This window comes from Ogataea philodendri (genome assembly GCF_020536065.1).
Source record: "Ogataea philodendri strain CBS6075 chromosome Unknown scaffold15, whole genome shotgun sequence".
In the NCBI taxonomy this organism is placed as follows: Eukaryota; Fungi; Ascomycota; class Pichiomycetes; order Pichiales; family Pichiaceae; genus Ogataea; species Ogataea philodendri.
Window position 1 is genome coordinate 144,378 of NW_025764075.1, and position 13,063 is coordinate 157,440.

General features: G+C 46.8%; 10 protein-coding genes across 10 annotated transcripts; 6 read left to right on the plus strand and 4 right to left on the minus strand.

The window, feature by feature from the left end:
* Nucleotides 1–173: 173 nt before the first annotated feature.
* OGAPHI_004782 (uncharacterized protein) lies at nucleotides 174–2,342 on the plus strand (the record flags this gene model as incomplete). The annotated part of the gene is made up of 1 exon (XM_046205897.1): nucleotides 174–2,342. The coding sequence occupies one exon, from the start codon at nucleotides 174–176 to the stop codon at nucleotides 2,340–2,342; it is 2,169 nt and encodes a 722-aa protein (XP_046060348.1).
* OGAPHI_004783 (uncharacterized protein) lies at nucleotides 872–1,141 on the minus strand (the record flags this gene model as incomplete). Its single annotated transcript, XM_046205898.1, has 1 exon — nucleotides 872–1,141. The coding sequence occupies one exon, from the start codon at nucleotides 1,139–1,141 to the stop codon at nucleotides 872–874; it is 270 nt and encodes an 89-aa protein (XP_046060349.1).
* A 61-nt stretch (nucleotides 2,343–2,403) lies between the features above and the next one.
* On the minus strand, nucleotides 2,404–6,903 carry OGAPHI_004784 (uncharacterized protein; the record flags this gene model as incomplete). The annotated part of the gene is made up of 1 exon (XM_046205899.1): nucleotides 2,404–6,903. The coding sequence occupies one exon, from the start codon at nucleotides 6,901–6,903 to the stop codon at nucleotides 2,404–2,406; it is 4,500 nt and encodes a 1,499-aa protein (XP_046060350.1).
* OGAPHI_004785 (uncharacterized protein) lies at nucleotides 2,600–3,043 on the plus strand (the record flags this gene model as incomplete). Its single annotated transcript, XM_046205900.1, has 2 exons — nucleotides 2,600–2,620; nucleotides 2,717–3,043. The coding sequence occupies 2 exons, from the start codon at nucleotides 2,600–2,602 to the stop codon at nucleotides 3,041–3,043; spliced, it is 348 nt and encodes a 115-aa protein (XP_046060351.1).
* Nucleotides 3,149–4,743, plus strand: OGAPHI_004786 (uncharacterized protein; the record flags this gene model as incomplete). The annotated part of the gene is made up of 3 exons (XM_046205901.1): nucleotides 3,149–3,195; nucleotides 3,309–3,663; nucleotides 3,907–4,743. The coding sequence occupies 3 exons, from the start codon at nucleotides 3,149–3,151 to the stop codon at nucleotides 4,741–4,743; spliced, it is 1,239 nt and encodes a 412-aa protein (XP_046060352.1).
* OGAPHI_004787 (uncharacterized protein) lies at nucleotides 5,282–6,589 on the plus strand (the record flags this gene model as incomplete). Its single annotated transcript, XM_046205902.1, has 3 exons — nucleotides 5,282–5,298; nucleotides 5,922–6,388; nucleotides 6,513–6,589. The coding sequence occupies 3 exons, from the start codon at nucleotides 5,282–5,284 to the stop codon at nucleotides 6,587–6,589; spliced, it is 561 nt and encodes a 186-aa protein (XP_046060353.1).
* A 588-nt stretch (nucleotides 6,904–7,491) lies between the features above and the next one.
* On the plus strand, nucleotides 7,492–8,526 carry OGAPHI_004788 (uncharacterized protein; the record flags this gene model as incomplete). The annotated part of the gene is made up of 1 exon (XM_046205904.1): nucleotides 7,492–8,526. One exon carries the CDS (start codon nucleotides 7,492–7,494, stop codon nucleotides 8,524–8,526), a length of 1,035 nt encoding a protein of 344 aa, XP_046060354.1.
* Nucleotides 7,495–9,620, minus strand: OGAPHI_004789 (uncharacterized protein; the record flags this gene model as incomplete). The annotated part of the gene is made up of 2 exons (XM_046205905.1): nucleotides 7,495–8,522; nucleotides 8,600–9,620. The coding sequence occupies 2 exons, from the start codon at nucleotides 9,618–9,620 to the stop codon at nucleotides 7,495–7,497; spliced, it is 2,049 nt and encodes a 682-aa protein (XP_046060355.1).
* OGAPHI_004790 (uncharacterized protein) lies at nucleotides 9,153–11,058 on the plus strand (the record flags this gene model as incomplete). Its single annotated transcript, XM_046205906.1, has 3 exons — nucleotides 9,153–9,162; nucleotides 9,716–10,127; nucleotides 10,302–11,058. The coding sequence occupies 3 exons, from the start codon at nucleotides 9,153–9,155 to the stop codon at nucleotides 11,056–11,058; spliced, it is 1,179 nt and encodes a 392-aa protein (XP_046060356.1).
* OGAPHI_004791 (uncharacterized protein) lies at nucleotides 9,675–13,004 on the minus strand (the record flags this gene model as incomplete). The annotated part of the gene is made up of 1 exon (XM_046205907.1): nucleotides 9,675–13,004. One exon carries the CDS (start codon nucleotides 13,002–13,004, stop codon nucleotides 9,675–9,677), a length of 3,330 nt encoding a protein of 1,109 aa, XP_046060357.1.
* Between the last annotated feature and the right edge of the window lie 59 nt (nucleotides 13,005–13,063).

The following is a 13,063-nucleotide window of genomic DNA, read 5'->3' on the forward strand; positions in this document are numbered from 1 at the left end:
CAGAAAACCTACGCTTAGTGTATATCCACCATAACTTGGCCTGAACACGTCGCGGTCCACGTAAACCTCAAACTCGGCTGTGCACGAAATGTTTCTGTGCCAAATCGGGATAAATTGAAAATACCTGCTGTAGGATCCATCAGCCTGTTTTCAGCATTTATCAACCAGGCGTCATGGGAGTCTCCGAGGGCAACGACGGGTCGGTGACCGAGTCGGTCAAGATAGAGAGACTGATTGAGGCGTCCGACTGGTTTGTATCGCAGGCTCATTTGAAGGGATCAAGCTCACTGGAGTCTGAAGACCATGTTATGGATTACAATAATCACATTCGGGCTGGTCTGAATTCCTTATTCAACGTTCTTGAGCAGTACAAGTCGTCATTATCTGTTGAGCAGGAAGTCATGGTTCATTACAAGATAGCCAGCATATTACTAAGAGAGACCACGAGCTACGATATCGCGTCAACGTACTGCGGTAGAGGACTCCAGCTGGCAGATCGCAACAATATGGCCCATTACAAGCTCATGTTGGACATTTTGAGCTTTGAAATCAACTACCTAACTGATAAATCGGGCAACAAAAAGGCCTGTCTTAATTACTTTTTGTCAATTGAACAGACTTACGACACAAAGAACAACGTTGAGCTTTACTGTTTTTTCCAGTACGTCAAGATCCAGTATTTCGGTATGACGTTTGATGGTGCGCAGGTTTCGGAGAACTTTAATCGAATGATCGAAATGCTGGAACCCAAGTTGGATTCTGCCAATTTCGCTCTGTACCAGCTGATTTTGATCTGCGACATCCAAAACCGTTTACTAAAAGGCTCTCCTATTGAAGAGACGTTCAAAAGACATAACAAGCTTAAACAGTCTCAGAAACAGCATCCCGACTTCAATTCTCTGCCGTCGCAGTTTGCAGCTATGACACATATCTTGGATCTTCTGCTTTCGATCCAAAACGACGACTTTTCCGACGCCAAGTCCAAGATGGGCTCGATCGACCTGCTCATCCGCGAGTTCAAGTCTCTGGACAAATGGGCGCGCGAGTTCGTGTTCAAGATTACAGTGCCTATGCAGCTGGGGAGCTCTTCGATCGACCTCCCCTTACAGATCAACTGGCTCACGCTGCGCGAGTTCAGCATGCTGGCGTACTTTTACTGCGGAATCTCGTACGTTATCAAGTCCTGGGACGGCAAAAACCGGTCAGAAATGATGTTTGCCCAGTGCCACAAGTACGTCAAGCTCGAACGGAAAGAACAGCTGCGTATCTCCAGCGTCGACATGGAGGCCAGACTACTGCGACTTAAATACTTTAGTCTGCTGGTTAGCTTCTACGAAGTTTTGGCCAAGTTCCATTGCAACCAATGGAACTCGTTCAACAGAGACGAATTCCCGCAGCTGTTCGAGTTCATTGACGATTACAACTCGGGCCAGTTCTCCTCGCAGGAACTGCTGGTGTACCACAAGATGGTGGACAAGGTATATTTTCTGCTGGCGTTGCAAAGTCAAAGACTCAACAATCTGGACGACACATTACAATACTACCTCAAACTACGCGAGCTACACTCGTCCACCGCCAACGAACTCAACGATTACAACTTTTTTAACGACAGCATTCTTGCATCTTACAAACAGACAAGCACCGGCATTGGTGGCTGTTTGCAGACAGCCAAAGACTTCCATAACCAGCTCTATTACCTGGCTACCCTTAATCTGGCCATTTTGACCATCCATTATCTGCGAGAGCTGAAGAAGCGCGACGTTTCTGAGTTCGACGACGACTACCAGGAGCAGATGGACAAGTACTCGTGGTTTCTCCGACTGCGGAACGTTCTACACGACGAGATGGCCCAGATGCGGCCGTTGTACGAGTCCAACGTGCTACTCAAGTCAACTTTGGACATAATGCTGGACTTTATTATGGCCGACAACGTTCATGAGATAGAGTTCGACCTGGACCAGCTCTCCAGACTCAGCCAGATCTCGCCATTGCTGCTGTCGATGGTTTATTTTGTGAGAGCACATTCGTTCAAGAGTGACAAAAAGAAGACAGAGCCCGAAAATCTTGACATGAAGGTCCAGTTGTACAACCAGAGCTTCAAAGCTTCGTGCAAACAAATGGACTCTGGCCCCAACGGCGTGGGCTACGTCGCATTGAGCGAGATCTCTAACATCATCGACAAAAACGTGAGCCATTTCGGCAAGGAGCAGCAGAATAGCGCGGAAACAAAGCTCAAGGACCTGCGCCACGGGTTTGAGTCACGTAAGCGCAAACATCCTGACGAAAACAGCCGGCCGTCCAGCTCAAAGGACGAGCCACTGTTTAGTTCCCAAAAGAAATAATACGGTATAATACCTTATTAGATATATATTAACTGCTTATTAAAAATCAGATAAGCTGTGATTAAGCCTCTTTGGAGGTTTCTGTTTCAGACTCAACGTCCGCAGCGTCTCCGCCACTCTTCAACGAAGACTCGTCTTTCACTCTATCACTCTTCTTTGGAACTCTTGCTAACCAGTAGAAGAAGATAGTGAAGCCAATGTTGATCACAATGTAACAGATGAAAATACCCCAATCTCTCCATCTCTGGTCGAAGTACATGTGCATGGAGGCCAGGAAGGTATTGGTCTGATCCAGGCTGCAGAAAGAACAATCGTCGGTAGCCGAAGGGTCCAACAAATATCCACCAGCCTTGCTGATGTATGGAGCCATATAGTCACCACATGTCTGTCCAGATGGAGGAGGGAAGTGGACGTACTCTTTGGTAGAACACTTGACACTGACTCCACCAACAGCAGAACTTAACGTTGAAGATAACCAGTATGACAAAGGAGAAGCTCTGTACATGAAGACCCAGAATCCAGTAGGAACAACCAAGGCACCACAGAAAGTAAGAGCCATGGTGTACAGCAGGGAAACCAAGTTGGCAGCGTTATCCTCATGGTCCATACCAGCCATGGCGGCCTGTCCCAAAGTGGTTGAGAAAGCAAAGAATCCAATCATCAAAAGCCAATTGAGACCACCTCTTTGGGCAGTGTCATGAGCAGCGGATGCGTTCTTGTAAAGTCCAACAGGGTAATACCAACAGAAGTATGCAATAGTACCACAGATCAAATTGTAAGGCATCTCCGCAGTCACCTGGGCAAGAATGAATGCCTGCCAACTGAAAGTCTTGGAAGGACGTTCTCTGACCTCGTAAAGAGATCTCTGGTTGGCAAACTGAGGAAGCATTTGATCCACAAAGTTCAAAAGCATGATGGAAAGCATGAAAATTGACAACATCTGGTTCTGCAAACCTTGGATCGAAGTACCAGCGTTGTAGAAAGAGAAACCGTTGAAAAGCGAGGCAATGACGACCAAAATGATTTTGTTCCAGACATAGGTAGGAGTTCTCCAGTATTGTTCCAAGACTCTGCGAGTAACCAAAAGGTACTGAGTCAAGAAACTACTAGCAAACTCATCCTGAGCGTGAGGAACAGTAGAAACTGGCAACTTGGCGAGCTCGGATTCCATTCTCTTGAGCTCATCACGGATAACCTTTCTCTCAGTGGATTTGAGCCAGACCTCGTGGTAGTCTTGCAAAGCGTGGGAACCAGGAGCAGCTCCAATGACTTCCAACATCCATTCGGCAGGGTTGGCCTCTGGAGGACATTTTGGCGAGCCGTACTTCTCAAAGTAGTCGATCAAGGTCTGACAGTTGTCTCCCAGGTCACCGAAATAAACGGTTCTACCACCCTTGGCAAGGAATAACAATCTGTCGAACTCCTTCAACAAAATAGCAGAAGGCTGGTGGATGGTACAGAGAATAGCTTGTCCGTTGTTGGCAAGCTTTCTCATCAATTGACAAATAGACCAAGCGGTTTGGGAGTCCAAACCGGAAGTTGGCTCATCCAAGAACAACAATAGTTGTGGCTTGGCTGCCAACTCAACACCAATGGTCAATCTCTTACGTTGTTCAACGTTCAATCCTTCACCAGCAACACCAACAATGGCGTCAGCATACTTTTGCATCTCCAAGATGTTGATAACGTTCTCAACGTACTCGTCCTTCTCGGATTTTGGAACGTCCTTACCTTGTCTCAAGTATGCAGAGAATCTCAGAGCCTCTCTAACAGTGGAAGTTCTGAGGTGCAAATCCTGTTGCTGAACATAACCGGTGTTTCTTTGGAAAGAACTGTCTCTCAATCTACCGTTAACAAACATAGATCCGGAAACAACACCCATGGTCACACGGTTAGCAAGCACATCCAACAATGTAGTCTTACCAGCACCAGAGGCACCCATAAGGGCAGTCAAAGTACCAGGCTTGACCCAACCGTCAACGTGATCCAAAATTCTTCTGGTTTCAGACTTGATTTTCACCTCGTAGCAAACGTCTCTCCAGTGGAAAATGTCCTTACCGGCGATCAATTGAGCAACACCGTCAGAAGAAGAGGAGTCCTCTTGCAGACCGGCAGGCTTCTCGCTGTCGGAGCCCATCTCCACGTCTTGAGAAACAGAGGCCAGTTGCTTTTGTTTCTTCAACTTGTTAAGAGTGGATTTCTGGAACACCAAGACTTCACCCTTTTGCATGGCACCCTTAGAGTTCTCAACAAGAACCAAGTAAAAGGAAGTCAAAAACACACAGAATCCCATCATGATACCAAAGTTTCTCCATCTGTGGCTCCACTTGTAACGGAACGACTCGTAGATGTATCTGTCACCGTTAACTTTGCTGTCACCTGCCTGAGCACTAACAACTGAACAAACCTTGTTGGCAAGACCAACATCAGGGTAAGCTGGAACAAATGCAGAACAATCGTAATCTTCAGCATGGAACTCATTAGCAATAAGGGACTCGAAACCGTAAGCAACTGGGTCAATGTAATTGATCCATCTGGACCAGCCATGCATCGAAGGAGTTGGCAAAACGAAACCAGTGTAGATAATGATGGCCATAAGCAGCAATGCGGAAGGGGTCATACTTTCAGACAAAGTTCTGTAGAAAGAACCAATGGATCTGAAAACACCCGACATAACAAGCGTGGTCATGAAGTTCATCAATAAATAGTAGAAGAATGCCGCAGGAGTCCGCTTGAAGTGGATCATGAAGTAAAATGCCAAGTTGAAACCGATGGCCACAGTCATCTTAATTGGAAGATCGACAATTGTGGATGCAAATGCATCAGCCGATGGATGATATAACGCGTATTTCTTGTGTTTCTCGACGATTTCTCTGGACTCGAATAAAGCAAGAATTTCAAGCATGGAAGAGAAACCATTGAAAACCACAGCATAGAACATGGCTGCTGTTCTTGTGTAGAACGAACCTGTTGTATGACTCACATTAAAGAATAAGGACGATAGAAGCAAACCCATGATGGAGTTCGCAATCACACGGAATAACGTAATCGAAGGGTCACCTTTGATTCTCCAAACGTGTCTTCTCATAATTGCCTTGACCTGCATCCAGTAAGAAAGGGTGTATGGCGAGGCCGGTCTGGTGTGATTGGCCTGTTTGGCAACGTGTGCCTCTCTGTACTCCTGACTCAAGTTGTTGGACTCAGCAGCCTTGTTGTAGGAGTCAATCTCTTGCACCAATTGAGCACGCTCTGGAGAAGCTCTCCAGTAGTCACTGAACTCCTTAGGGGTCTTTGGAACCTTGTTTTCCCAGCCCTTCTTAGCCACTCTCTCAGCAGGGGAAGTGATCGAGGTGAGGAAATCAGCAGTGGTCTGTCTTGGAGGGCATTCGTAACCCATCTTTTCGAAGAAAGCCTTTGCCTCAGTACCGGGACCGTAGTAAATTTGGTATCCTTCGTACAAGACGACAACGTAGTCAAACAGGTCGTAGGCACTTTGCGAACATTGGTAAATAGCGATTAATGAAGTGGTATCCAAGAGAACAGCAGAGGTCTTTAAGGCTCTGATGAACTCCAATGCAGTGGCAGAATCGAGACCTCTGGTGGCATTATCCCAACATTGCAAGTTAGCACCACAAAGAGTGACCTCAGCGATCGAAACTCTCTTTCTCTCACCACCGGACACACCTCTAATGAACTCGTTACCGACCTTGGTGTTGTAAGTGTGGCTCAAACCGTAAGTAGCCATGTAAACCTGGGCCATGTGCTTGGCGTACTCTTCTCTGGTAACGCCTGGAGCTCTGTTTTGCGGAGTTCTCATTTGTGCGGCGAAAGTAAGAGTCTCACCAACGGTCAAATGAGGGAAATGGATATCGGACTCGGCAGAGTAGACAACCTCACCTCGATAATGCTTCTTGATATCGTCAACGGACAATCCGTCGTACGAGATCAGGGAGCTCTTGTCAACCTCCAAACCCCAAGTGTGGGAGGAGATGGTCTTAAGCAATGTAGAACATCCGGCACCAGGTCTTCCCAAAACAACGGTCACAGTACCTGGTTTCATCAAAGCGTCCATTGGCTTCAAAATATCAAAGTACCGGGATTGGTCGTTTTTCTTGAAGTAATCATAGTAGTAGTCTCTTGCAAGCTTCAATGGGATGTTGAACACTGTAGGCTGGAAATCCGAGTCAGAAGCAATACCCTTAACACAAAGATCCTTATACGTGATACCTAAAGAAGTTGGTTTGTAATAGTCAGGGTCCGAATGCATTAATTTGCGCATGTTCTTAACCCAGAACTTGGAGTCGAATTCCTCCGAGAATGGGTCCAAACGAGCGTCAGAGTGAGTGGTTGGATCCTGGCCAGGAACCTGGGACATCGAAGTCAAGGTTCTTATCAGATCGTCACTGGTGGATTTATGTTCATGCAGAGAGGACTGGCTTTGAGTTGTAAGTTGTCTTGCCAGATTTCTGACCTCACTCTCAGCGGCGTCGGTGTACCCGTCGTACCTCTGAGCGTCGTGGTCATCAATGTCTGCAGGAACAGTTATAGTATCTTTCGACATGATTGAGTTTGGTAATTAAGTTCGGGGCAGGATTACCCAACTATATATATAGTTTGTCAATTCCGGAACTACTAAATATAATGGCTGCGGCCAGAAGGCCTAATTAGTAAGAGACAGATGATTTCGGAATTGGAATAGTATCCCGTACTTTCCTTCTATGCTTACTGTATGTCGATCCGGTGATCTTCAAGGTTCCGAATGCAGAGGCAGAGGCTCAGACCTCACGGCCTAAACATAACGAGGAGCGAACTTTCGGCTCGGATCTAAATTTTTTAGTTGCTTCCGAAGCTTTTTCATTCCGAAAAGCGGCTTGTACGAGGTACGACTGGGGATAAATCGTAACTACAAACGAAACAATAACAAGGCTGTAGTAATTTCGCGAACGTTGTTTCTCATCGCTTTCCCTGTTTTTTCTTAAACGAGCCAGCCGTTTCCATGTGATGATCCATCACGTGGATATTTTAGTGTCAGCTAAATTTTAGTTTTTCCCATTTGTTGCGGTCAAAACAGAAAAATAATAAACAAACCGGGTTTCTTTGCATGGAGTAGAATATCTGATTCTTGATCCAACACATTTTATTTGTTCTCATGTCACTCGCTTCGCTTCCCGTGCCCAGTTTTGAGCGTCCATTCGGCGTGTACTTGTTTGGATACTTTGACGTGTTTGTCGCCCAGCTGACCGGTGGCCGGTTTGTTCCAAGCCAGTTCCACTTCGAGGCGGGCCAGACCTTTTTCTCCACTCCGATCCCTGTGTTTAGCGCGATTGCCGTGTACTACATTGTGATTTTGGGTGGATCCGCCGTGATCAAGGCCAACAAGTGGAAACCTCTTGTTCTGAACGGACTGTTCCAGATCCACAACCTGTTCTTGACCACGTTGTCGTTGACTCTTGTTGTTTTGATGACCGAGCAACTCATCCCTATGATCCACACCCACGGCCTCTACTACGCCATCTGTGATCACGGTGCATGGACCCAGCAAATGGTCGTACTCTACTACTTGAACTACCTTACAAAGTTCACCGAGTTCATCGACACGTTGTTCTTGGTGGTGAAACAGAAAAAACTCACCTTCCTCCACACTTACCACCACGGTGCCACCGCTTTGCTGTGCTACACACAGCTTATCGGTCTGACCTCCATCTCGTGGGTTCCCATCACCTTGAACCTGTTTGTTCACGTGGTCATGTACTGGTACTACTTCCTGGCAGCCAGAGGAATCCGCGTCTGGTGGAAAGAATGGGTCACCAGATTCCAGATTCTGCAATTCATCCTTGATCTCTCGTTTATTTATTTCGCCACCTACCAGAAAGTCGTCCACAACTTCTATCCTTCCCTGCCCCACTGTGGAGACTGCGCAGGAACACCACTGGCAACTTTCAGCGGATGTGCAATTATCTCGTCCTACCTGGTTCTGTTCATTGCTTTCTACATCGAGGTCTACAAGAAGAGCTCCAAGAAGTCCAAGGTTGTCCAAAGAGTTAGAGGTGGTGTTGCTGCCAAGGTCAACGAATACGTTTACTTGGACAGAAAAACTCTCCAGTCCAACTACGACTCCAACACAGGTTCCCCATTGGCTGTTCCTAGACAACGGAACCTCAGATCGTCCAAGAAGAAGATCTAAATGTACATTTCCTTGTATATTCAATACACAGTCATACACTAGTGATTTAGCACGTCTTGCGCACGACGACTACCTAATGCAATTGCTTGTTGCAAGTCTTGCTTGCTGATCTTCCCCACATTGTAGATTGTCAATCTGTTGAGCGACTTGCCGTTGCTACCGACTTCCAGCCGCGTACCGATCTCTTCCTCGGCCTCACCTTCCAGGTCGGCAAGCAAAATTCGGTCGTCGGTATCTATTTCCATCTTGTCCTGGTCACGTGGAATATCTTTGTCGAGTTGCACCAGCCCAAAAGTAGACCCCCAACCAAGCTTGTCCTGGTTCAGTTGCAACGGAGAGCTTTTCTCGGTCTCGCAGATCAGGTCGTATTCCTCGGTGCGCACCCGCCGGACACCAACCTCGGTTCTTTTCTCGTCAATGTAAACGGCAGGAAGACGGGTGCCACGCAGAGCAGACACCAGAGCACCATAGCACAGGTCGTACACGGGGCCAGTTCTTGAAAACACCTGGATCGTCGCATAGAGCACGAACGAGTAGCTGTTCTGCGGCATGAAATCCGAATCCAATGGCTGGTCGCCTTTATATCCCAGCTTAATCTTGAGTGCTTCTCTATCAATCAAGCCCGAATGGTAGACGGTATCGTACAATTGCTGTGACAAACAAATTTCCTCCTCATTAGGTGGCCCACTTCGTCCACGAGAAATCTCAACCTCCGTGTAAACGCTTGTGTTCTTCGACTCGGTGTATGTTTCTCCGTCTATTATGTCTTTTTCAAGCTTTGTTCTATAATCATTCACCAACTCCAAACTATCTTCGACTATCCCACCGCTGATCAAACAGATCACCGTGGTAGAGCCTGATTTTACAATCGACGATCCCAGAATGCTGCCAACCTTGTTTATGTCGCCGTTTCCGTCAGATTCGTACCTTCCCACACCAGCACGGCTTATCTGAACCGGTCTGAACTCGTCGAACTTGCGCAAAGACGGCCGCACACCGACTTGCAAATACTTCTGCAACAACACGTCCGGCGCAATACGCGCCAGAACCTCAGGCGGGAACTTATTGGGCTTGATAGTTGCCGTCTCTGACATCTGCAATAAAAAATAGTGGTAAAAAAAATTTAACACTAGAGAAATATCATTCAACTAAATATACTCGTCATACAATTCGTCATTAATATTGACAGGCGCCATGGCCGTCCCGCTGTACGTGGACAGGTTGTCGTCGTTGTCGCTCATAGGTGATCCAATCGACGACTCCGCCAGCCCGCTGCCCAGCATCTTCTTGCGACGCTTGATCAAGTTGTCTGTGGTGAATAGCTCGCACTCGTCTCCTCTATCGCTCTTGAGCTCGCCGTTCGTGTCTGCGTCCTCCGACGCCGTGTCTGTGGTCACGGTGGTCAAACTCGTAGCTCCATTCTCCTTCATGGTGGCTGACTCGATACCGGGATCTGGCGACTCGTCGATGTTCTCTGCGTCAGACCCGTCCATCTTGTCCAGCTCCTGGCTGATCTTCTGTTTCTTGGCGTTCTCCTGCTCAATGCTCTGCATCAGCCGCTCAAAGTACTCGCCTCCCAACGTCTTGCTGCTCCTGCGTCTGTAAAATAATAAATACGCCGACCCACGAACAGCACCAGCAGGGTCTGCTGGAGAAACCCTCGAATCGTCAAAGTAGTACCACTTGCCGTCAACAAAGTTCTTTGCGTACGCTGTGTAATGTCCACCTCCAAGACCTCCGAAATGGTTGTCCACTGCAAACAGGTCGTAGATCAGGTCTTCGCCATTGGCTCCCACAACGTGCTTCGTCAAATCAAGTCCTTCAATAGGGAATTCCACCAATGCATCGATCTTGTCGCTGAAACTCTTTGTGTTCTCAAACCGTTTCAAGTGGATTGTCAGAATGTCAGGAACAGACCAGATCTCAATTTTCTTGGTAGCTTGTCGGTGCTTCTTGCAGTTCGGACAGTACCACAGATCGTTCTCTCCCAAAATCTCAGATTTCGAGAACAACTCCAAACAGCTATCCAGACTGATGTTCTTCTTTCTGGTCTGTGCCATTTGTCTTCTAGTTTCCTCAATTTCCAAATTCCGAATGGGTTCAGGCTTGGACCATGTCTCCTTACCTCCCATGTCGTCCTGTTCGATTCCAGTAAAAAAGATATCAAACGATTGCGGATTCCATTCACAAACCAGGGCGTTCTTCTCAACTAGAAGCGGTTTAACTATGTCATCGATCTCTTCTTCAGCATCCACTTGCATATCTCCGCTTGCATCGTCAAGTAAAGAAGCCAATGGGGGAACATCTTCAACAATCTCTCCGTCTCCATTCTCAGGGCCAGCTTCAGAATTGGCTTCGCTTTCACCATTCTTTCCTGGAAGAGCAAGCTCCATCGCCTTTGGCTTCGAGTCTGGTAACAAATCAGGCAGTCCTTTGAAATTATTGTGGGTGCGTGGAATCCAGAGACAATCGTCCTCCTCTTCGTCGGACGCATACTTGGAATATCCATACATTCCCCCCGCATACCGGTGAGAAATCTTGATTTCGTCAGAAGTGTCAAACACCTTGATTCTGAACTCATCCTCATCGACAGTGTCGGATTCAGATTTCATCTCCTTTGCAGCATCTGTTTCTGTTTCTGTCTCACTGTCGACCTTTGGCCTACTCTTGTTCTGTGCAAAAGTATATGTCGACAGCTGCTCATACCGTTTTTCTAACTTCTCCTTGATCGTGTCAAACGAATAGCACTCCTCTTCTGACACTGTGACAAAAAATGGAATACCAAACGCTCTGGAAGTTCTGGTGTCCGCAAGACTGCTATACACGGGAACAACAAGATCTCCGGGTTTGTGCTTGATCTGGTGGAACCAAACATCATAGTTTGGTCCGATGAGGTCCGAAATAGGCAAAAATCTGATATCTGAATCCTTAGCCTCGAAGTTTTTGTAAACTTGAGATTGGAAAACCTCGACCGCTATTAATTCATTAATTGGAACTTCCAGTTTCTCAGCAACGTAGGCCTTGAGATCTGCAAAAGTGGAAGACTTGGTGAGTTCAACTTGAAGAGAACGTGGACGGCCTTCTTCCAGAAGCACACTCACTTTTCCAGTCCATTTTTTGTGAACAGGCAATGGCAACGTCAGGTCATTATAAGGGTCAAATGTGATGCTCACTTTTCCACAGTCTGGGCAAACAAGAGTGGACTTGTACTGTCCAACAAACAGATCAATAACCACCGAGTTATTCCGCATTTTGTGAATCTCCCAGCACTTTTCGGCCAACATGCGAACTTCTGCCTGATCGTTCACCTTGTCATCAGGCAGTTCGGGCTTCTCAATGTATGGTTTCTTGAGAATCCTATTCAAATCCTCGTGAAGCCCATCCAACAGGAACGCAATGAATTCTTGCGAATCCTGTTGACGATAGTCTGCAAACATTGAGTTGTAATATCCGATGGTGTACTTAAAATCTCTTGGAGCGAAGGAGCTGGACGATCCAGAAAACCGTCTGTCAAATAGATGTTTCACCAGACCAGCGTAAGCTGTGGCAACTTTACCGTCATTGCCCAACGGGTTTGTTCTATTGATCTCCTTCTCGTGAAAATCGTACAGGAAATAGTTGGACAGCTCAGGAACGTGGACCAAACATTGAAGTGCAGAGTTCATGTAGCAAGTATTTCCCAAGTTATTTAGTCCTGTGAGCCCAGATCCGAGCGATATGGTGGAAGACGAGTCCATTGTGTACGTGCCATCTTCCTGCTGGAACTCAATCAATATGTCCGGGTGTTTGATGTTCAGATCTTCTAATTGAACCGATCCTAGTTTTTTACCTGCAGGTATTAGAGTTTTGGCTGAGATATTGGACAGGGCATTAGCGTTGAGAATGGGAGGCAGAGGCACATTTGGCGTGATTTTCCATATTCTTGTAGTTCCTCTGGTGATGTCGAACTGCTTTCTGATGGCCATCTTGAGATCTCTGGCGGTACTTAGCGCAGATATTAAAAACGGCTTGCCACCAGCATGCCTATACTTATTAATTTGATCAATGTTGTTGCAAAGCAGATGAGGCACGATGTATAACGGATACGTTTCAAGTTTGAGCTGGCCGTCTCGTTTGTCCATAAAAAGTTGTCTCTCCACAACAGGACCCTCAATCCCATACCATTCCACAAGTTTCTTGAAGATTTGTTCGGTCACAAACTCTGGGTTACTTGATGGATCGATACACAAGCTGGTGTGGTCCAGTATGCTTTCAGTGTCGATCGGTCCCAGAGCCTCGGCTTCTTCTTCGGTTCCTTTCAAGAAAGTATTGAGCCAGGAATTAGGCACGCCATAATACTTGCTCTTTTCTCTAAGATCGAAGTAAGCCTGCTCAGAAAGCTTCTGGTACTCCTCCCGCCGTTCTGACAGATTTGAAACTACTTCATTAGACGCTTGTCCTGGAGATGGTGGACCCGAGTCCTCCAGATCGGCGCTCATGTTTAATTTCCAACAAACAAATCTTTTCGAACGTTAAATTTTCGGATGGTGGAGAATAT